Source organism: Grus americana, chromosome 3 (assembly GCF_028858705.1).
Source record: "Grus americana isolate bGruAme1 chromosome 3, bGruAme1.mat, whole genome shotgun sequence".
NCBI lineage: Eukaryota > Metazoa > Chordata > Aves > Gruiformes > Gruidae > Grus > Grus americana.
In genome coordinates, this window is record NC_072854.1 from 73,006,068 (window position 1) to 73,026,747 (window position 20,680).

General features: G+C 37.7%; 1 protein-coding gene across 1 annotated transcript in view; it reads right to left on the reverse strand.

The window, feature by feature from the left end:
* The window catches only part of ADGB (androglobin), a 119,726-nt gene that overhangs the window by 38,364 nt on the left and 60,682 nt on the right, over positions 1-20,680 (reverse strand). The window contains exons 15-22 of the mRNA XM_054821163.1: positions 20,369-20,537; positions 17,456-17,519; positions 15,648-15,750; positions 14,450-14,591; positions 12,232-12,346; positions 10,361-10,528; positions 8,342-8,480; positions 330-464 (exon numbers count right to left, since the gene is read on the reverse strand). Of these exons, the coding sequence (XP_054677138.1) occupies positions 330-464; positions 8,342-8,480; positions 10,361-10,528; positions 12,232-12,346; positions 14,450-14,591; positions 15,648-15,750; positions 17,456-17,519; positions 20,369-20,537 (1,035 nt within the window). The remainder of the gene's footprint in view (positions 1-329; positions 465-8,341; positions 8,481-10,360; positions 10,529-12,231; positions 12,347-14,449; positions 14,592-15,647; positions 15,751-17,455; positions 17,520-20,368; positions 20,538-20,680) is intronic.

Below are 20,680 nucleotides of genomic sequence, written 5' to 3' on the forward strand. Positions count from 1 at the left end.
CTTACCTCTCCAGAAAAAAAATAATAAAAAAATCATTTAGCCCAGCTCTGAGCTAAATCTACATTAATGTAAATTCTGATTTAATATCTACGAAAATTGGAGGGGTGGGGGGGGGTGTCTTTCCTCTACTTTTTATTATCATATGTGCTAATTGAGTGATTAGGTTGAGCACAATTCTTACTTTTATAAGAGATCAGACATTCAACTATAACATTCTATTGCATTTCAGTTCATTTTAGCTAGATATTAATTAGTAACAAAATTGTTACAGTAAATATTTGAATAATAAGTATGAAACATTTTTTAAAAGGCATTTTTAAAGGACACACCTGGTTTTCTGCTGTTCAGTACTTTCCTAACATAGGTCCCTCTCCAGATGGTTTGAAGTTTAAGAGCTGCTGCTGCTTCTTCAGAAGTGGGAGTTCGGTTCTGCCAACTACTAAGGGAATTCTTCTCACAACTCTCTGAAAGAAGGGGAGGAGAATAAGCAACATCAATAAATCTGGAAGTCCTGTATCTGCTTGCAATAAAGTTAAAAAAAAAAAAAATCACAAAAGGAGAGTGCTATATTCCAGAAAGAGTGGTTTCTGCATAAAACTTCCATTTATGACAAAAATAACTCTTAAAATTTTGCTCTTACTATGATAAAATTAGACAAAATATGCTGTTGAATTACACAAAGTCAGTATGCAACTATCATGCTAATTCCAAATACCAGATCATTGAATTCCGACTTCTCATTACGGACGGCTATTGCAGTGCATCTTGATGCAGTGCATCAAGTCTCCTAATGTAATTTCAAAATATCCTTCCAAACATGAACCAACAGGATTTGATACATTAAAGCCTGACTCTGAATAAAGCTTAAAAGAGCTTCACAAGATTTTAAGTGCTTCTCTCTCTCTCAATCTGATCATTTTACTATGTAATAATTTAAACACCAATGTTATTCAAAACATTGTATTCAACCTTCACTGAGGAGCCATGGAATAAGGATAAGATCTATGATAAAGCAGGAGTTCATTTATCTGATTCTGACTTTCTGTTACCAAGGAGTTTTGGAGTGGAACAGAAATTAGTGGGCTCTGACAGGTTAGTAATGAGCTCTTTGAAGGCATTCTTGCCTCGAATTAGCATCCTGGGAGCCATCGGCACCAGGGTTTAGGGGGAGGGTGTGAGCAGCACTACAAGGAGGCAGTGCCAGGGGGCAGTTTGGAACCGCACAGATAAATAATGAGGGCAGTGAGACAGCATGAGAGGAAGGAAGCAGTGCTCCAAAAGGAAGTACCAACAAACAAAAAGGAGAAGAAAAGAGAGAGATCCGCTTGAAAAATGGAACAAACTAGCTTAAGTTATTGCTGTCATCAGCCAGGAGATCACACATTTCAATCTAATCTCTTTTATTGAATATTGTTAAATGCAGCTGTGTTCCCAGCTATCATTCCTCGTTATTGTCTCATTCCCAAACCCTAGAAAGCCTGTTTAATATTTAGTGACTCTGAAAGGTTACACTTCAACTGACAACAGATTAGAACTCAACAATATGAATAGCACAACCACTTTTAGAAAACAGAAGCATATGATCACAGAATAATACAGACTGGAGGGCACCACTGAAAGTCATCTGGTCCAATCCCACATCCAAACCAGGATCAACTCAGAGCAGGTTGCTTATGGTCTTGAGCAAATGTCCAGTCCATTTTTTTTAATAGGGGGGGATGGAGACTCCATAATCTCTCTGGGCAATCTCTTCCAATTTTTGACTAGCCTCATGGTGAAAAATGTTTTCCTAATACCCAACTGGAATTTAGCATGTTCTAAGATGTGTCCTGTCCTTCTGCATCTCTGAGAAGAGTCTGGCTCTTACCTCCTCCTATTCATTCATCAAAGTAACCCATATTTCAAAATTAATTTTTCCCATCTACAAGCCTGTCTATTTTATAATTAAATAATCCAGTTGTGCTATGCCTTTTGACCCCACTAATCATGGTTTTCAAGGAAAGAAAATAGACTGCTATTTTCAGTAGGTGTTTTAGCTCAGAAGAATGGTGTCTGCTGCAGAGCTAACATTCCCCATATAAGCCAAAATAATATATTATAAAGTGAGTAGAAGTTGTATACTTTTTATATGATCACACAGTTACACAGACTGCCCTAGCAAGTAAGGAGACGCTAACACTAAACTTGAATCAATCATATATAAAATTGTGACTGCATCTAATGTTACTCCTGGTTCATCTAGGCATCTCTTGTTCTCGTTGCTTCTTAATCAAGTAATGGACAACTTCCCCAAGAAAGTACCCAACTTGTGCAAGATGGTGCTGCCTGCCCTTGGTTTCAGACAGGGAAGCAAGCAGTTTAGTAGTGTCAGGTTATGTGTCGCTGCCAATAGGCTCTCCTCTTAACTCACATGAGAGCCTTGTAATAGGTGCAGAAAAATGAATACTGTATAAAGAGATTACATAGTGGCATGGTGAGTCAGATTAGCTCGCTGAATGAATTATTATTTTTCCTCTTGTTTAGCTCTCTGTGAAATCAGCAAGCTGATCTGATTCCCTAGCATCTGTGCAACTGCTCATGGTGGGAGTACGTGTTCTGGAATCAGAAGGGGAAAGGAGAGGACATTAGTAGTAGCATTCAGTGAAGCTGCACTTTCAGGTCTAAAAAGATCAGAACATGATCAGCATTTAATCATTGGCTTATATTGTATTTCAGTATTTGTATTGCTGCAACAACATTCATAACATCCAGAGAACTGTGAATTGCCTATAAGCAGGCGCCAAAGGTGATTAAAATTGACTTAGATACCACGATTCTAATTTTTTATTATTACTGAGTTACGTTTGCCAACTTAGCAGGCTAAATCAGCCCAGCACCAGCTTTGCTCAGTGCTGGAGCTGCAGAAAGGTGTGGGGACAGTCCTGCAACAGCCTGCCGTTACACTGGAGTAAGCTGCTGTGGAACCTCAGCTTCAGCTTCACTTGGGAGGGAGAGTAAGGATTTATAGCTGTGGTCAACAATTGCAGCCGAGTCTTCCTCTTCTACTGTAGAGGAGTTTATTCAAAGACAGAGGAACTGAAAGGGCTTGTACTTTCCAACAGCTGAAAATCATAGTGCCATAAGCACTTATAACAGCACTTATGTTTTCACGTACTGCTATTGATTACGGAACTGTTCACCTGTACCAGTTCAGATCTAGCCCAACAAATGTTTGCCATCTGCGCAGCCTTTATATGAGACCAGGCTGATGTGTTCAAATTCCAGCTGCTCTGTCACTGAACCAAGACCTCCCTCAGAATAGAGCTGTGAGACGCTGATGGGGAATGAATACACATAAAGTGTGGGCTTGGTGTTGCCCTGTGAACAAACTGAAAAGTTTATCCACTGGGGATGTCAAGTGAACTCTATAACTAGAAATAAATACCTCTGTCACTAGAAATAATACATTTAATTTGTGAAGCTAAAGAATATATAGATATACAGTTACTTAGTTTAATGTTAAATTGTTTCTGAATATACAAATATAATAATTTGGATACAGTATCACACAGAGAAATGAATTTTATTCATAGAAACTGTGAAAAGTTACCCCAGAACAGGCTGAAAACTGGAAATGCTGAATGTTTTTGAAATTATATATTCGTAAATATTTAATTTCTTTGCTGCTCTAAATTTTTAAATGCGATGTCATAAGAACAAAAATATTTTTCTTTGTAACTTACAAGTCAAAATAATCAAGTCAAAATTAAATATTCTGATCTTCAAAGGTTTTTCTTGACTTAATGTTTCTTAGTATTTTGTCTTATAAACAGAGAAGTATGTGACTGTGAAATCCTTTCAATCAACCAATCTGAACTAGAGGATGCTTCAAATCTGGCATTAAGATTGAAAAGTGATTCGTCAAAATTTTCTGACATGCTCTACTTGTTATTTAGAAGATACCCCGCTAATGATAAAACTGAAGTTCTCAAGGCAGCTTAGCAAGAGTTTGTTCACCACACAATCAGCTGCAGATTGCTCGTAACAGTGTGGATGCATCTAATGTAGGCAAAGTAATGTAACACTTTTTTTGAAAAAGGTCTATTTTACACGTACTGGAGAGGCACTTTACATATTCAACCAAATAATGTCACTCTCCCTCACCCCTTACTGGAATTCAAGTTTGAATCCAAGGTACAAGAAGAAACAAATGCCCAGAATTATCTCTGCAGTCACACAGCACAACCGTACGATCACTGCTCTTAACTTATGTTTCTAGAGGAAAGAGAAGCTTGTTCTGGAAGAGAATAGGGCAGGAACGGGACTTCTCAAACATGGTTTACACAGATAAGCTAAGTTTATAGCTAACAGCTTGACTTCCAGATAAGATAAAATTTCAGACCAGATGCACACAAAAGGCACTCTACTTCCAACTTCAAAACTGGAATTTATCCATGAGAAAGAATTGTACCTTTTGAATTGTGCCTAAATGACTGTCAAGTGTCTGAGTCTCTAGGCTTTGAAATCAGTGCCACAGACCTCCAGTGAGTTCTTGAACTGAGCTGGCTCATTACTGGGCCCAGTGAAACCAGGACAAGTTAAACAGAGGACTTGCAACAGAGAGCAGGCAAGCAGTATTGAGCTGTCAAGACCGTGTCTCCTCATCTTGTGTAACATCATCCTGATATGCTTCCTTTCCCAGGAAGCATCGCATACCTCTGTAAATTCAGCATCTTATGCCCAAAGTTCTGCAGGGTCCCTTTATCTGCTCTCTTCCCAGAAGACCACAGAAGAGCCATGCCATGGAGAAGGACTCAGCTTCAGAAACTTCCATCTTTTTGTCATATGTTCACACGGCATGGTCTTTCACTTGTTCCTTGTGGCTCCTGCGCTAATTGCTCCACAGGGATGGATGGTATTTGGGCAGACAAATAAATGTCACTAGATCATTTGCAGGATGGCTTCTCAGAAGTCTTATCAGGCATGACTGCTAGTTGTAGTACATCATAATACCCTTGCCCTCAGTAAATCTTGAGATGAATTCAGCACACAGTGCCAAATTAATATACTAATATAAAATAGAGGTGGCATTTCAAAAAAAGCTCAGATTTGACCTGATCTGCTCTCAGACACAGACAACAACAAGATTTCATTCATCTGTTTTGGTATAGTGATGACTGTTAGGTTCCAAAGGGTTATAACTCAAGTCTGAACAGGATCCGAGCAACTAACCTGTCAGTGCAGCAGTGCTAATGTGGGCCAGGCAAAGCAGGTGATGCCAGTCCTTCTAGGCCTTCCTACAATGCATTCCTCACCTGTTTTTTCCAGGCTATCTACCTGTTTTTTCTTGACACTTCACTTGATTTATGCTTTTTTTGAATGCAGCTGTCTCCATTTCCTTAGAGTTCTGGGATGGAACCTGAACAAAAGCATGCATTTATTCAAATACAACCTTTATTAAGTACCGCAAAATGTATATCCAAGGTCGATAATGCCAAAGTGAAACAATTCACTTTCCTGTCCGATAAGAATCTTTTGTAATTGAAGTCTGAGAAAGCAACTAAATTAAAAAGATGTATTTGACACTGGAGGAAATCAAACTGAATCAGAACTTTCCTCCTCCATACATTTATTCCACTTTTTGATTCACTCCCCAAATCCTAAAAAATAGTCTGCCACAGTGGATCTCATAATACAGTAATATATATGAGGTCTTTGCTACAACCTGTCAACTGTACTAATTATTCAAATGTAATTAAAAAATGTCTTCTGTTCTTGAAAAGTAAGTTTTTTTGGGAATACAGAATTCAGTAGCACGGTCATCTTGAAAAATGTGACGGGTGTTGTTGACTTCAAGTGGTGTTACAAATATCAATATGCTGACCTTTATAACTTATATTCTTGCCATAGGATATAATTCTGTGAAAAATACATTCTGGCTGATCCTTTACCTCTCATGTCTCACAAAAGAATAACCTTCAGAAGAGAAGAAATATGGAGCAAAGTTCCCATTAAAGAGTGAGAGACAAGTATATGTGCTTTTTTAAAGAACAAGAGTATTACAACATTTTGTCAGTAAAGATATTTGTGTAAATTTTAACAAAGTGTTTTTATAATGATTTTCCAAAATAAACTTGACTAATGTAAGGAAGTTAATATTATTTTGATTGACTGTGGTGGGTTGACCCTGGCTGGGGGCCAGGTGCCCACCAGAGCCGCTCTCTCACTCCCTTCGTTCACTAAACAGGGGAGAAAAAGTACAACGAAAAGCTTGTGGGGCGAGATAAGGACAGGGAGAGATCACTCACTAATTATCATCATGAGCAAAACAGACTGAACTTAGAGAGGGAATTAATCTAATTTATTACTAGGCAAAACAGAGTAGAGGAATGAGAAATAAAATCAAATCTTAAAAAACCTCCCCCCACCCCTCCCATCTTCCCAGGCTCAACTTCACCCCCGGCTTCAACCTCCGTCCCCCTCAGCGGCACAGGGGGACAGGGAATGGGGGTTACGGTCAGTTCAGCACATGGTGTTTCTGCCACTTCTTCATCCTCAGGGGGGAGGACTCCTCTCATCGTTCCCCTGCTCCAGCATGGGGTCCCTCTCACGGGAGACAGTCCTTCATGAACTGCTCCAGCGTGAGTCTCTCCCACGGGAGACCGTCCTTCACAAACTGCTCCAGCGTGGTCTCTCCCCCGGGGTGCAGACCTTCAGGAGCAGACTGCTTCACTGTGGGTCCACCACAGGGTCACAAGTCCTGCCAGCAAACCTGCCCTGGCGTGGGCTCCCCTCTGCACGGGTCCACCGGTCCGGCCAGGAACTTGCTCCAGCGTGGGCTTCCCACGGGCCACAGCCTCCTTCAGGTGCCTCCACCTGCTCCGGCGTGGGGTCCTCCACGGGCTGCAAGTGGAATCTCTACACCCCCTCATCCTTCCTCCATGGGCTGTGGGGGGACAGCCTGCTTCACCGTGGTCTTCTCCACGGGCTGCAGGGGGATCTCTGCTCCGGCGCCTGGAGCACCTCTTCCCCCTCCATCTGCACTGACCTTGCTGTCTGCAGAGTTTCTTACATCTTCTCACTCCTCTCTCCGGCTGCAAAAGCCCTCTCTCCAAGTGTTTTTCTTCTTCTTAAATATGTTATCACAGAGGCGCTGATTGGCTTGGCCTTGGCCAGCAGCGGATCCATCTTGGAGCCGGCTGGCATTGGCTCTGTCAGACACAGGGGGAGCTTCTAGCAGCTTCTCACAGAAGCCACCCCTGTAGCCCCCCCCCCCCCCCCCCGCTACCAAAACCTTGCCACGCAAACCCAACACATTGACCAAGGAGAAAGACTTTATACTGTAAGTTCATAATAGCAGAAGGAAAAACTAAGTCACCCTGAACAGCCATCAAATGGTGATGATGTATCTTCCTGCCAATTTTTCAGATAAATTCTTTTTCTGTGATAATATGAAACCATCTGCGTAAAGCTTCTATTATTAAATTGAATATTAATATTAATAGATTTAAAAGTTACATAGACTGCAAAATAATTCTTTTAAAATGGAAAAGAGCCATATATTCGGTTGCCATGCAAACTTAATTCTAACTGCTTATGCCTCCAGCCTGCATACAAAATGAGGCAAAGAACCTGCAGGAGGAGAATTATCCCTCCTTGTAATAAATCCGTTTGCCTTCCAATGGGTCCTCTGACAGTATCTTTGGGTATACAGCATACCCCAATCACAGGCTGGAGAAGAGTTGGATGGTGCTGTAGCTAGTTTCCCCACTACATGTGTGTGACTAGCCAGCCAGCTACCCAACAGACATAATAATTTGCAAAATAATAGGCTTAAAAAACAAGCAAGAAAGCAAGCAAACAAAACCCCAAATACAAGGAAACAAACAAACAAACAATGAAACCTGAACCCAGCACCAAGAAATAGATGAACTTTCAATGAAGATGCCAACTTGAGTCTTCCTTCACTCTCATTTTGTGAACAACATGTGCATTTAAGGTCATTTCAGCTGTTAATTTGAACAAGAGCCATGATCTGCAGTACATCAGGCAAAAAAAAGAATCTGTAGATGCTTGTTAATGCTTGCCAATACTGACAAATGCAAGTCAAGGAAGACAAAGGGCAATTTTATAATTTTATAAACTAATAAAACATGAACAGACTTTCTGGAACAAAGAAAAGGATCATTTCTATTCTGAGATGAGTCTCAGACGTGTTGTCTGAGTAGAAGGCTTAGGCATCTCATAAGAAATGAAAAATGCTTACTTAGACAAGAAAACGCAAGATTAGTGAAGAGCTGGCTTCCTTGAAAATAAGAATGGGCAGATATGTTTGAAGTGATTAGCAATGCCAACACAGTACCTGAAGACACAGCGTCATCCTCAGAAACCTCAGTGTTGTTAAAATCCAAAGTGAAGGACCTGAAGGCAAATTTACAGCTGTAAGGAGCCTTCTTGCCTAATACATATTTGATCAAATACCAAAATGCACTATTGAAAACCTAAAATCAAAAAGAGAAAAAGCATTAAAAGACTGATTCATTTTTAAAAGCTGATTTATATTGCTTCTCATTATTGCTTCAAAAACTGTTTAGCTCTTTTCCTTTTTTAATGTAAAAATGAAATCTTTAATTTCCTCTAACAAATATGGTATCTGAAAATTGGTCCCAACTGTAGGACTACAATGGTTCAAGCCAACAATCAAGAAAAACATGTTTCATGCTTGGCTTATTAAATATAGGGCTGATTCTCCAGGATAAGTTTTTATCACCCAAAAATATCTTAGCAGTTTATGTGAAATGAGTGGATGGTCTCATACCAGAGGACGGAAGAACACATTATAATTGCCATCATGACAACTGGCATTCTGATTAGAGGTTTCAGAACACAGACCAACAACTGAATGGGCATGCTTACTGAATTAGGAGGTGGCCCCACAAAGTAAAGTAGGAATATATTGATGGGCAAGAGGGGAAGATGTGGTGTCCTATTTATATGACTAAACTGACAGCTCTATTTTTATTCTCGACATACTGATGCTCTTTGAAGAACACATTTTTCCCAAGTTATGTATTTTAATATTATTAAACACTTCCATTATTTTGAAAGATTTAAGACTGGTGAAGAAATAATCTACTTTACTACATTTCCATGTTCAGAATAATTTTTCACTGTTTGTATTAAAGATAGATATTTTCCATATCTTCATTCTTGAATCACTGTTGGCTCAGTGCCTATCATCTCATTTCTGGTTTTTTATTCCTTTACAACCATACATTGGTCTTAGGGGGGTGAGTGAGGAAGAGATATGTATGTTCATGTCTACTGATTTTTTTCTTAAGGTCCCTTTTACATGTATTTTGTATGAGCATGCACATTTAAAATTTGTATTTTCCTTTCCAGAGAGGTCAAGCTGATATTTTTCTGTTGGACTTGGCATAAAAATTACCTCTTTCATGAGTGGTGCACCTGGAATTGTTCTTTCTTAATTCTGTTTTGCTGAATTTGAGCCTGGTGTCAAGCTCATGTATAAAAACACTGGCTTAGGTGTTCTAGCTTTTAATATCAGTGGTTATAAAAATATTAATCTCTTCTATTCAGTCTTCTAAAATACACAGTCTGAATTGCATGAGCTTTCTAGTACTTTGATGAAAGTAAGTGAATCTGGAATATATAAAGTACTGACTGTATAAAAATCAAGTTATAGCAGTATTATCAACATTTGCCTATACACAAAAATTAGCATAGATTTTACATAACTTTTTCACTGCAATCTTTTTATAATATTGAAAAGCGACAGTATAGATATCTACAGAAAAATGTAACATTTTTATCATGTATCTAAATACCCTTCTATTTATCACACACAAAGCAGAAAAGTTAAATAAGAATGTTGCAGTTTCAAAAAACAAACAACTCAGAAATACCATGAGTGAAAAAAACCTCATTACTGTCTTTAGTAATATAAGCTTTAACAATGTTTTCCTGTACCATCAACATTAGGCACAGAAGGGAACCATTCTGGCTTTTCTGCAATTCAGGTAGTGTCTTTTAGATCCAAAATCAAGTCATAAAATAAAAAAAGCTAATGCTTTCTGCCCCAAAGTATGCTAAACTTAACTGACAAAATTAGAGACTCAAATTTAGAATGTGCTACTCTGTGCGTATTAAAATTTGTTCATATTAAAAGAAGAGAATTACTGTACACAGTTGCAACTTATGTCATTTGGGCCTACGCTTAATAACAACTGCTACATTTGGAGAACTCAGGAGGTCCTTTTCAAAAGCATAGCCATTGGTTTGAAGAGGATAACGACAATGTGAAGCTGTTACCCAGCTTCTGTAGCCTTCAGATACGTGTTCATTAAAATTGTTTGTTCACCTTGAAGTGCTCTTCAGCCATTCCAGTACTGCGGAGGCCAGGAGGACAGTGAGTGAGTTCCAACTCCTTCAAGGCTTTAGAAAGTTCAGGCTTACTGCTGAAATTATTTATCACATTTCCAACAGCTTTCAGGATAGCTGTAGCCTGTTCTATAAACCGGTAGCTCTCCTGGAGAGAGAGAATAAAACCAAACATTGTTAGAAAGACTGCTTTAAGATTTTCTTTTGTTTTCTTTCTAGGCTGTGACAGCAAACAAGCATTTTTTTCTGTGATGAAGTACAGAACTTAAGTCAAGCAATTGTTCTTGATTTTATAAACTATAAAATCAATTAGGTGCCTGGTAATCAAAAGCAGACAAAATTTTCACTGATTTTAGCTATTGAAACAAAAATGTTACAACACTATAACAGGCACCATAACATATATCTCTTAAGGATTTTATTTTTCCTGTATCATTAGTCCTAGGACATTTAATCAAAAATAAGATGCATATAGAGACTTTCTACTGCAGTGATAATAAGACTCTTGTTATCTGAAATGCTCAGCATCTCTTCTATGATAAAAGGACAGACAAGTATTTGTATCCCACTGAAAACAACATCCAAATACATGCTGCCTAAAGCATCATTAATCTTCATCAGGATTTCTGTGCAAGAATGTGGACACTTTCCTGCAAATGACACACTGCAGAGAAACTGCTGTCTTCAAAAAGAAGCGCAGAGAAGACACTAGTATATAATTCTGCTTTATTTTCATGATGGGGAATAGCTTTTCATCCACAATCTGAAGACAAGGGGATAGTACGGCCACAAGACATTTTTAATGGCCCAACTTCTTATATTTAAACTTTGCTACAATAAACGTAATAAATTTGCACAAGCTGCTTTAATGTCCTATTATTAGGACCTGGCTCTACATTGTTATGCAAATTTGCTGTTACACTCATCTTTCAAAATATTTTTGCACAACTGTGCTCTAGAAGCTACGCTCCCTCCCCTCAGTGCCCATGACACATATTTGGACCTACTGCTTGCCAAAGAAATCTTGAAAATATGGATGACAGTGATATCTGTCTGGATTGTAGGCAACAAAGAACAAAAGCTGTAGTAATTACTCCCCTGGGCCTCTTACCTCAGCTAGGAAAAGCTGTTGAATCAATTGTTCATTTTGGATATAAAAGCTGCTCTGGGACCCAGTGAGTAATATGTGATCTCATGGGACAAAACAAACTTTACTGATGTGACAGCTTATTTTACTAGGTGGGTATTTTTGAGTATTAATTAATATCTGTACATGTATTTTATCACTTTTATCACACGCCTCAAAAAGACAGCTTATATGCTACCTCTGACATATGTATTTCAACAAGAGTATTTTTAACATTCTATTTTATGCTGCTGTTCTGTGTAAACCACAATACTACATAATGCTTATTTATATAGTTATATAAAACAATTGTTGCAATATCCATCTCAGTGCCTGCTGTGCTGTAAAACACATTTCTTTTATGCACACATCCATTTCATATTGAAATTAATATTATACCATTAAATATGGTTGAAGGAGGGTCAATTTAGATTAGATGTTAGGAAGAAATTCTTTACTGTGAGGGTGGTGAGGCACTGGAACAGGTTGCCCAGAGAGGTTGTGGATGCCCCATCCCTGGCAGTGTTCAAGGCCAGGTTGGATGGGGCTTTGGGCAACGTGGTCTAGTGGAGGGTGTCCCTGCCCATGGCAGGGGGGTTGGAACTAGATGGTCTTTGAGGTCCCTTCCAACCCAAACCACTCTATGATTCTATGATTCACTTTAAAACTAAGTAATAGTCATAAACGCTGTTATCACAATGCTTGTTAGTTCTAGTTACACATACCTTTTCAAGACCTGGCAACACAGTATCCTCTTCTCCAAAGACACATGGCACCATGCTACAGAGATGAATATGGTGCCCTATGGGAGAACTTACTGTGAAGAGCAATATGTGTCGCCTACATTCAAGAGAAGAAAAAAAAATCCAAACAGCACCTTTTTTTTCTTTAAATCACAGCAATTCTTAAGCTTTTCCTTTCATACATTTGGTAAAAATGAAATCCTTTCCTAGATATCCCAGCTCTTCAAATCCTGTCCTTGCCTCTCACGAACCTCCAAGCACAAGCAGTAGGTGAAAGCAGAGAAGTCACTATTATTTTATTTTTCTTTTCTTGTTTAGGTTTTATTTCGATTTTCTTTAGCAAAATGGGTAGTTTCACTATTTCAGATGGATACAAAACCAAAGGGATTTATAGTCAGGATTACAATCAGCTACACTTAAAAACATGTGCTATAGAAAGCTTAGAGTCAAGTGTTCTGGTCATGCATTACTTAGATCATAATTTCCATGTTTGCATTGACAAAACCAGGAAAATATAATGCATAATCACGTCAAGCTAGATGAAGACTACAGAGTGACCATTTTATGGAGCAACTGTGGGCTAAACCACTCAACCATAACCTACTAAGGTGGCAAACAACAGAAATTCAGTATGTCTTACTGGGATACACTCAGCTCATTCTTGTTCACCTGATCATATTCCATAATGGATTCTAATCAAAAAAGAAACCATTCCTAACTATAGTTATAAAACACAGGGGATTCATGCTCCTCTCCAGTCAACAATGTCCTCCAGTCCCACCAATACCAAATGGTGAAGCTTCATGGTCTTATGTCATTGTCAGAATGGCATTTAGCTGGAGAAGTTCATCCAGGCCACAGCTTCAAGTATTAACCAGAGATCCAGCAGTGAGAGTAAGAAAGGAGAGTTACTCTCCCACACACATATTTGCACATTTTTAATTGCATTTTCTTATGAGTGAAATTTGAAATGCCCCCTGGCCACCAACAGACAGAGGGAAGAAAGTGCCTTCCTGGCTTAGCAAGTCATTTCTCATTTGGAATGAAATGGGGAAGCAGTCAATAAGCCCATTTGTCTCCCACACCTGCTGTAAATTAAATCTTCCCGAAAGCCTGCTGCTTCTGCGTGGAGTAGAGAGAATCAAAGGTGAGAAGCTTATCAATTTGAGCTGCCTATATCTCTGGTAGTTTTAAAATTTTCAGGTGCAAAAAGATATAAGTTTTTGGCTTCCCTACAGGACAGAGATATGCAACTTTTGGAAGCTGCACTAATTAAATACATGTGGTGGCAGAACTAACCTATAAACACAATCACAACTTTTCCATTTTTAGTCTGAATGGAAACACATGGAGAGCACTGTTAAAGATCTTTGATTTAATATCAATGTGCTAGTATTGTGGTATTTTCTTTCTATGCCTATTTATTTGAAACCTTATTTGTTTTTTTAAAAATATATTTTGTCTCATCTCTTTGAGATAAAACAGGTGATTCTCTATTTTTGGAAGGCCTCAATGAATTAGTCAGCAACTTTATGCTTATGGCAAGAAATGAAGATGTCATCTTCCTTGTTTCACTGGAAGCATTTTCAGAAACTAGAAAATATCAAAGGCTCTTGTCTTTTATCTATTTCTTTATTTAAACAGTCATTCAATGCTCTACATTGAATATCTAGAGATACATGCAAAGAGAAATAAATCATATTAAGTACTATGTGAATGCTAAGTAAGATACGCAAGGCTTTGTGAATAACCTCAGAATTTCTCCTGTCATGTTTCATAAATCTTGTTTCAAGAAAACCTATGAAACCTCCTATGGTATCATCGTGCTTTTACAGTTCCACTAAAAATCCTAATTCTTTAATTTTTGTTGATAGTCCAGGAAACATCTCAAAATCATTCTACTTAGAAGCACTTTGAAGTAGGAACTTGTATTCTAGTTTATTTTTTAGCAAGTCAGTGTGATTTTTCTTGCCAAATGCTCTTAAATAAGAGTAAAGAATTCAAAATGTTTATAAAGGTTTTGGTAATTATTTTAAATTCATAGCAATTTTGCACTCTTACTAAATCCTAGCTATCAACCAGTTTGATATTCCAAAAACTTATGTTTTAGGAAATAAACTCTTAGTTACTGTGTAAAGTAAAAGATCATCTCAAGCCTTAAGACTAAAGTGTTAGGACTGAAATGAAGCCTCATACATACCCAACGGGAAGATTTAACACAGTAGCTTTGGTTGCAGATGTATGCATCTTTAACACAAGTTCTCCAGGAGTCACATATTTCCAAGAGAAATGTTCAACTATCAGCACACCCTTTGAAATACTAGAACATTCTTGTTTAGTACCTAGATTAAGAAAGAAGAAAACAAACAAACAAACAAACAAAAACCCCCCACGCAATTGAGGGGGAGGGGAATAACAGTAAAATTAAGACAAATACACTTATGCAGAATCTGTAGCAACTTCACCGTCATTGAAGTCTAAATTTAGGCTTTGATAACTCAGAGAAAAGAGCCAGTCATTTAAAATCCATAGATGGCACAGAATATAGCTTATTTGTACTATTTACTAGAAAATAATGGTTAAAAGAATGTGTTAGGAGGATGCATAAATCAGACATCTTCCAAGTCACTTAAGGCTGCTCTAAAACTCCATAAAAAATCCATTCTGTCCACATGCAAAGGAAGCAAACAGCCATACAAAGCTTATATTTATATCATGGATTAATTTTTTTAACTGGACGTATGGGATGGTCAGTTTGGGTTTCTTTAAGCTTTATTTTGGTTCTATCTACTCTACTCTGTATGCACTAAAATTATGTCCATAGCCAATGTTTAAATGTCTGATTACCTTAAGCCGACTGTCATAACATGCATTAGCTTTTCTGCATGCCATTCTATAATTTTCATAAAATACAAGTGATTTTTATTTAAACCAACCAAGTAGTTGGATCTTGAAATAAGCCAGCTGTAAATATACTTAAGAGCTTACTGTGCACCAGTTTAAAAATCACTTCAAAAATAAACTTTGGTCATATTGCTGATTTTACTGCATTTTTATCAGCTAAGGCATAAAGCAGCTTGCAAGAATGGAATTTGTAGAAAAAGAAACCCTAAGAAACGCAAGGAAATCCATACCAGAAATATATTGATGAAAAGCTTGCAGCAAATCATAATAAACAGTAAAGGGAGGGATCCTTTCAAGAAAATATTCATCATCAATATGAAATAACAAGAAAGTATTGCTTGAATATTAGTGTATTTCCTAGAATCAATTTGACTATTTAATGCTAAACTCTCAAACTGTGCCAAAATACACCACAGACAAACACAACAGCACACACACATACTCAAGAACAGGAAAACACAACATCAACATGCACTTTTTTGTGTTGGCCTTACCTCCAGTATCATCCCAGCGTACTAATGCAGAAAAGCTAACCAGGATTTCAATTGGCATCAGACTGTCCACAAGTAAATAATAGAAGACTCGGTCATCAGTAGACTGCATAGAAAAATGGACATTTGTTCATCTTCCATTTTCATTGAATGCTGTCTGCCTGGGCCTATCCATAGTATGACTAAGATTTCGGATATTGTGACCCTAGATATATTATGGGAAGTAAGTAACTAACTGACACTACTTCCAAATTTCAGACGTCATTTAAGCCCAGAGCCTCATGCTGCATGTATAAGCCATAATTTTCAGTTAAGAGATAAAACGAAACAGAAAAGTTTCTTGAATGAGAATATATCTACTTTTATATGATATTCTTCACATGTACCTTAATTTAGTAGTTCTACTTGCCAAACAACATTCAATGCAAGAGCAAAAATTTTGGTTTGTGCTGCAACTTTCTGACTCTAATTAATTACAGTAAGCTTGAAAGACATAAGCACTCTTTTAATTTGTAACACATGACTGATTCTGCCTGGGTTTTTTCTACAAAAATATATGGAGGCAGCATTTTTCACTCTCAAATTTAATACATAATTCCTATGCCAATATTAGAAAACTGTAGAATGATTCTACTGTTCCTAGAAATTCTTCAAAATCTGATGGTGAATGAGCGTCTTTGCTTCAGAACTGTTTTAATACATGTCTTCCTACATTCTCCAAAGTCATATCAATACATTTTTTGTATTTGATCCTGGAATACTACTACTATTATTTTCACAGCATAATATAAAAATGTTCTTTTATAAGTCTGATATAGAATTTACCTAATAGTGTAAACACCTCATATGCATCAATGTAAAAAAAAAAAAAAATAAATAGAATGGTTTTACAGCAAAAAGGTTTTGGGCGCAATAGCACACAGACTTACATAGTCTTGATGCTGATTATGGTTTGTGAAAGTATATCGTGCAGTGATTGGGAAAATTTCTTGTGATGTGATGACAAATACAGAGAGGTGTGAAATTTCAGTTACACTACAATTATGAAGCATAATCCATGTAGTTAACTTTCTCAGTATAGGATTTTACACAAAGTTCACGTCTGGAGTTTACATTTCAGTACTCTATAATTACATTTCAGTTACAGTATAAAACTAGAGCTGGAACAGGATATTCAAGCATGTTGAATAACCTTCTGATGATATGAACTAATGGCAGGTTTAAAGAAATACTGTAATTTCAGTGTAACTGAGGGGTGTTTCTAATCCCTGCAACAGAATCTTGTAAATTGCTACAAAACTTAGCATGTAAAGAGAAAATGGAGGGCTAGGCTATGCAGACTCCTGATTTGGGTTTTAGATGACAGGTGAAGATGAAGGAGAATCGAAGGGCAGATTCTACAGCTGAATCATAATTAAATTTAATTTAGTCTCTAAATTGTTATAAGGTAGATTTAAATCAAGATAAAGAGAGGCTGGAGATCTGATTCACTGTAATATAAACTCTCACTACCCACTTGCATGATTTACATACTATTATTGTTGTTGTTATTATTATTATTGTTATTATTATTTGTGCAATAACATTCCATAACATTTTTTTCTTGTCTTAAACACAGTTAAATACTTCTGGATATTTGCTAACAAACATTATCTTTGTACTGATTATAGTAATCTTAATGCATTATTATATTTTCAGTAATAGCAGTTCTATGTGATCTACCAATATCATTTAGGATATATGTATTATGTAATTATGTAAGACTTTGACAAAGATAAAAAAGCACATAAAAACTCAATACAGTCATATACCTTAAAATCCGTCTTCTGATAGTTATAAGCATATGTATGTGGCTTGTGGAAAACATAGAGGTTCCTAGAGAGAAAATAAAATAAAAATACATACAGAAAAATAATCTTAGTATGAATTATATATTTCACGTAAATGTCTATTTCATAGCATAAGTTACTAATTTTACTTTCATAAATCAGACTTCCGGCTATTTCTCAAAAACAATTCAACATTTTTAGTTTCATAAAAGGTCAATACAATTCATCTCCAAAGAAAGCAGCTGACATTAATTTCTATCTTTGCAGCACTTCTACAGTTTTCCATTGGAGGTCAGGCTGCTAATTTGTCCAATTTGAATCTACAAATGGTAATAATCTAATACTACTCTAAAACTTCCATGCCTACCTGAAAATTACTGTCATAATGTTATCTATAAAGTATCACTGTAAGGAAGAGCTATTCTGTAGAGTTTAATAATATGCTTTTTCAATTCTGTGGTGTTTGCATACCTTCAGAAAGCTACTTAGCTCCTGATAATTTTTTCTGACCTTGATTTAACCAAGGGCAACACAAAGGACTTCAACTTTAATTGAGGATGGAATCACATGTGAAGTAAATGTAAACATAAAATAAATGCTTTGATTACTCAGAAACTTCTCAGGGATCCATTGCTGACATAACAAATCCTACAATGACTAAAATTTTCCTCATTTCTCAAAGTTAATATGAACTCTGAACATTCGTCTTGTTTTCACTGTATCTGAGATATAGGCATGTCAGATAAGGAAATGCTCTCAACAGAACTGACTGTTCAAAATCTTAGGTGCCTAATTTCTTCTGAGTGATAAATTCTTCAAAGGTCAATCAAGATGCTTTGTTAACAGCTACTTTATCAGTTCACTGTGCAAACAAGTAAACTCTCACCCGTTTAGAGACAGGAATAAGAAACTGACAAATGCTCTATATATTACTTAATATTACAGTGGTCTACAAAAGGTCAAGAGTACTTTAACGTTTGGGTAACAAGTTAAAAAGTTCATATTTTACATTCTCTCTGTATCACACTATGAGCGAGACTTTGAAAGGAAATTACTTTGCTTGTGATACTTTTTTTTTTTTTAAGACCCTATATTCCTGGACCTGGGCTCCCTAAAATTAGTCAGGCAAACCTTAACAAGGTCTAAAGTGACCCCCAGGGCTCAGTACTGGGACCGGTTCCATTTAATACCCTTATCAATGATCTGGACAAGGGGACCAAGTGCACCCTCAGTCAGTTTGAAGATGACACCAGGTTGTGTGGGAGTATTGATCTGCTTGAGGGTAGGAAGGCTCTGCAGAGGGATCTGGACAGGCTGGATCGATGGGCCGAGGACAATTGTATGAGGTTCAACAAAGCTAAGCGCTGGGTCCTGCACTTGGGTCACAACAACCCCAGGCAGCGCCACAGGCCTGGGAAAGGGTAGCTGGAAAGCCGCCTGGTGGAAAAGGACCTGGGGGTGCTGGGCAACAGCCGGCTGAATATGAGCCAGCAGGGTGCCCTGGTGGCCAATGCGGCCAACAGCATCCTGCCTTGTATCAGGAATAGTGTGGCCAGCAGCACTAGGGAAGTGATCGTCTCCCTGTACTCAGCACTGGTGAGGCCGCACCTTGAGTACTGTGTTCAGTTTTGGACCTCTCACTACAGAAAGACATTGACGTGCTGGAGCACGTCCAAAGGGCAACGAAGCTGGTGACGAGTCCTGTGAGGAGCGGCTGAGGGACCTGGGGTTGTTTAGCCTGGAGAAAAGGAGGCTGAGGGGAGACCTTATCGCTCCCTACAACTACCTGAAAGGAGGTTGTAGCCAGGTAGGTGTTGGTCTCTTCTCCCAAGTAACAAGCAATAGGACAAGAGGAAATGACCTCAAGTTGTGTCAGGGGAGGTTTAGATTGGATATTAGGAAAAAGTTCTTCACTGAAAGGGTTATCAAGCGTTGGAACAGGCTGCTCAGGGAACTGGTTGAGTCACCATCCCTGGAGGTATTTAAAAGACATGTAGACATGGCAGTTTGGGACACAGTTTAGTGGTGGACTTGGCAGTGCTAGGTTATCAGTTGGACTTGATGACCTTAAAGGTCTTTTCCAACCGAAACAGTTCTATGATTCCTAAAGTTCCTGTAGTGCTGCTGGTATAAAAGTTATACATTCTGCCTCAGAGAAGAAGCAGAGTTTATTATCTGCCCAAGAAAACATCAATTTATGAAAATAAAAGCTTCACAAAGAAGTCTCAGTTACAAATTCAAATAAAAAAACCTAGGTGAATTTCTCTGATAAAATTACTCCCTTCAGCAATGTCAGATTCTCTAAAGGATCTATATTGTACCAGGCTTCTTAAACCTGAAAGACAGAAGCTAAAGATATTACACTACAATTACACTAGCTTTTTTATGTTTGCAGAGGTACAAATGCATTGGAATTATATTGAAAAGGGAGCGAAAGAAAGCACCTAGTTGACCAAGCTGAGTTATGCTGATGGCAACAGAAGATTTCAACAACTTTTTTTTTGCCTTAGAATTGTGTTGTTCAGATGCAGACTGTGTCTGTGCAGTGGCTGATGGGTCAGGCATGTGAGCACCATAATGGTTGCATGCTCCATGACTTACCATCTTCCACTCACATTTCAGTCTGACATGCTTTATGAAGCTGGTGGTTGTAATTATCTGCTGTACTCTGAAGGACATATCTAAGACACAGCGTGGGGCTACCCCTACAGACTCACTGCCAACAGGGACAGTAAGTCTTGTCTGAAAGAGAAGCCTTGGGGCTGCCTAAAAGGCAGGATAGTTATACAAAGAAGATATGTTGAGAAGATACAGTTTTTATATAGTCACGTTTCACATTTTACCATTATTTACTGTATATTTTATGGAATAAATTTCAAAAACTCAGTTCCTTACTGGAAACAAACACAGAAGTCTTCAAAGCTAATCCAGGTTTCCCTGGAAACAGAAGTCCTTTCTGACTTGATTTCCTCCTTTGATTTATCCCTTGTCTGGCTGTTCATTCCAGTATCAGCTGTTTCTGACATTCGTTTTGCCTCAAAACTGACATTCTCATGTAATTCTTCTGCAGAGATAAGAAGACACACAGAGTCAATACAGTGACAATATGCTCATTAAAGTAGTATCATTCTTATATTGAAAAACTACCCTAAAATTACCAGGATATTTTTCATATATCTCAGACTTCAAAAATAAAAACTAATCCAC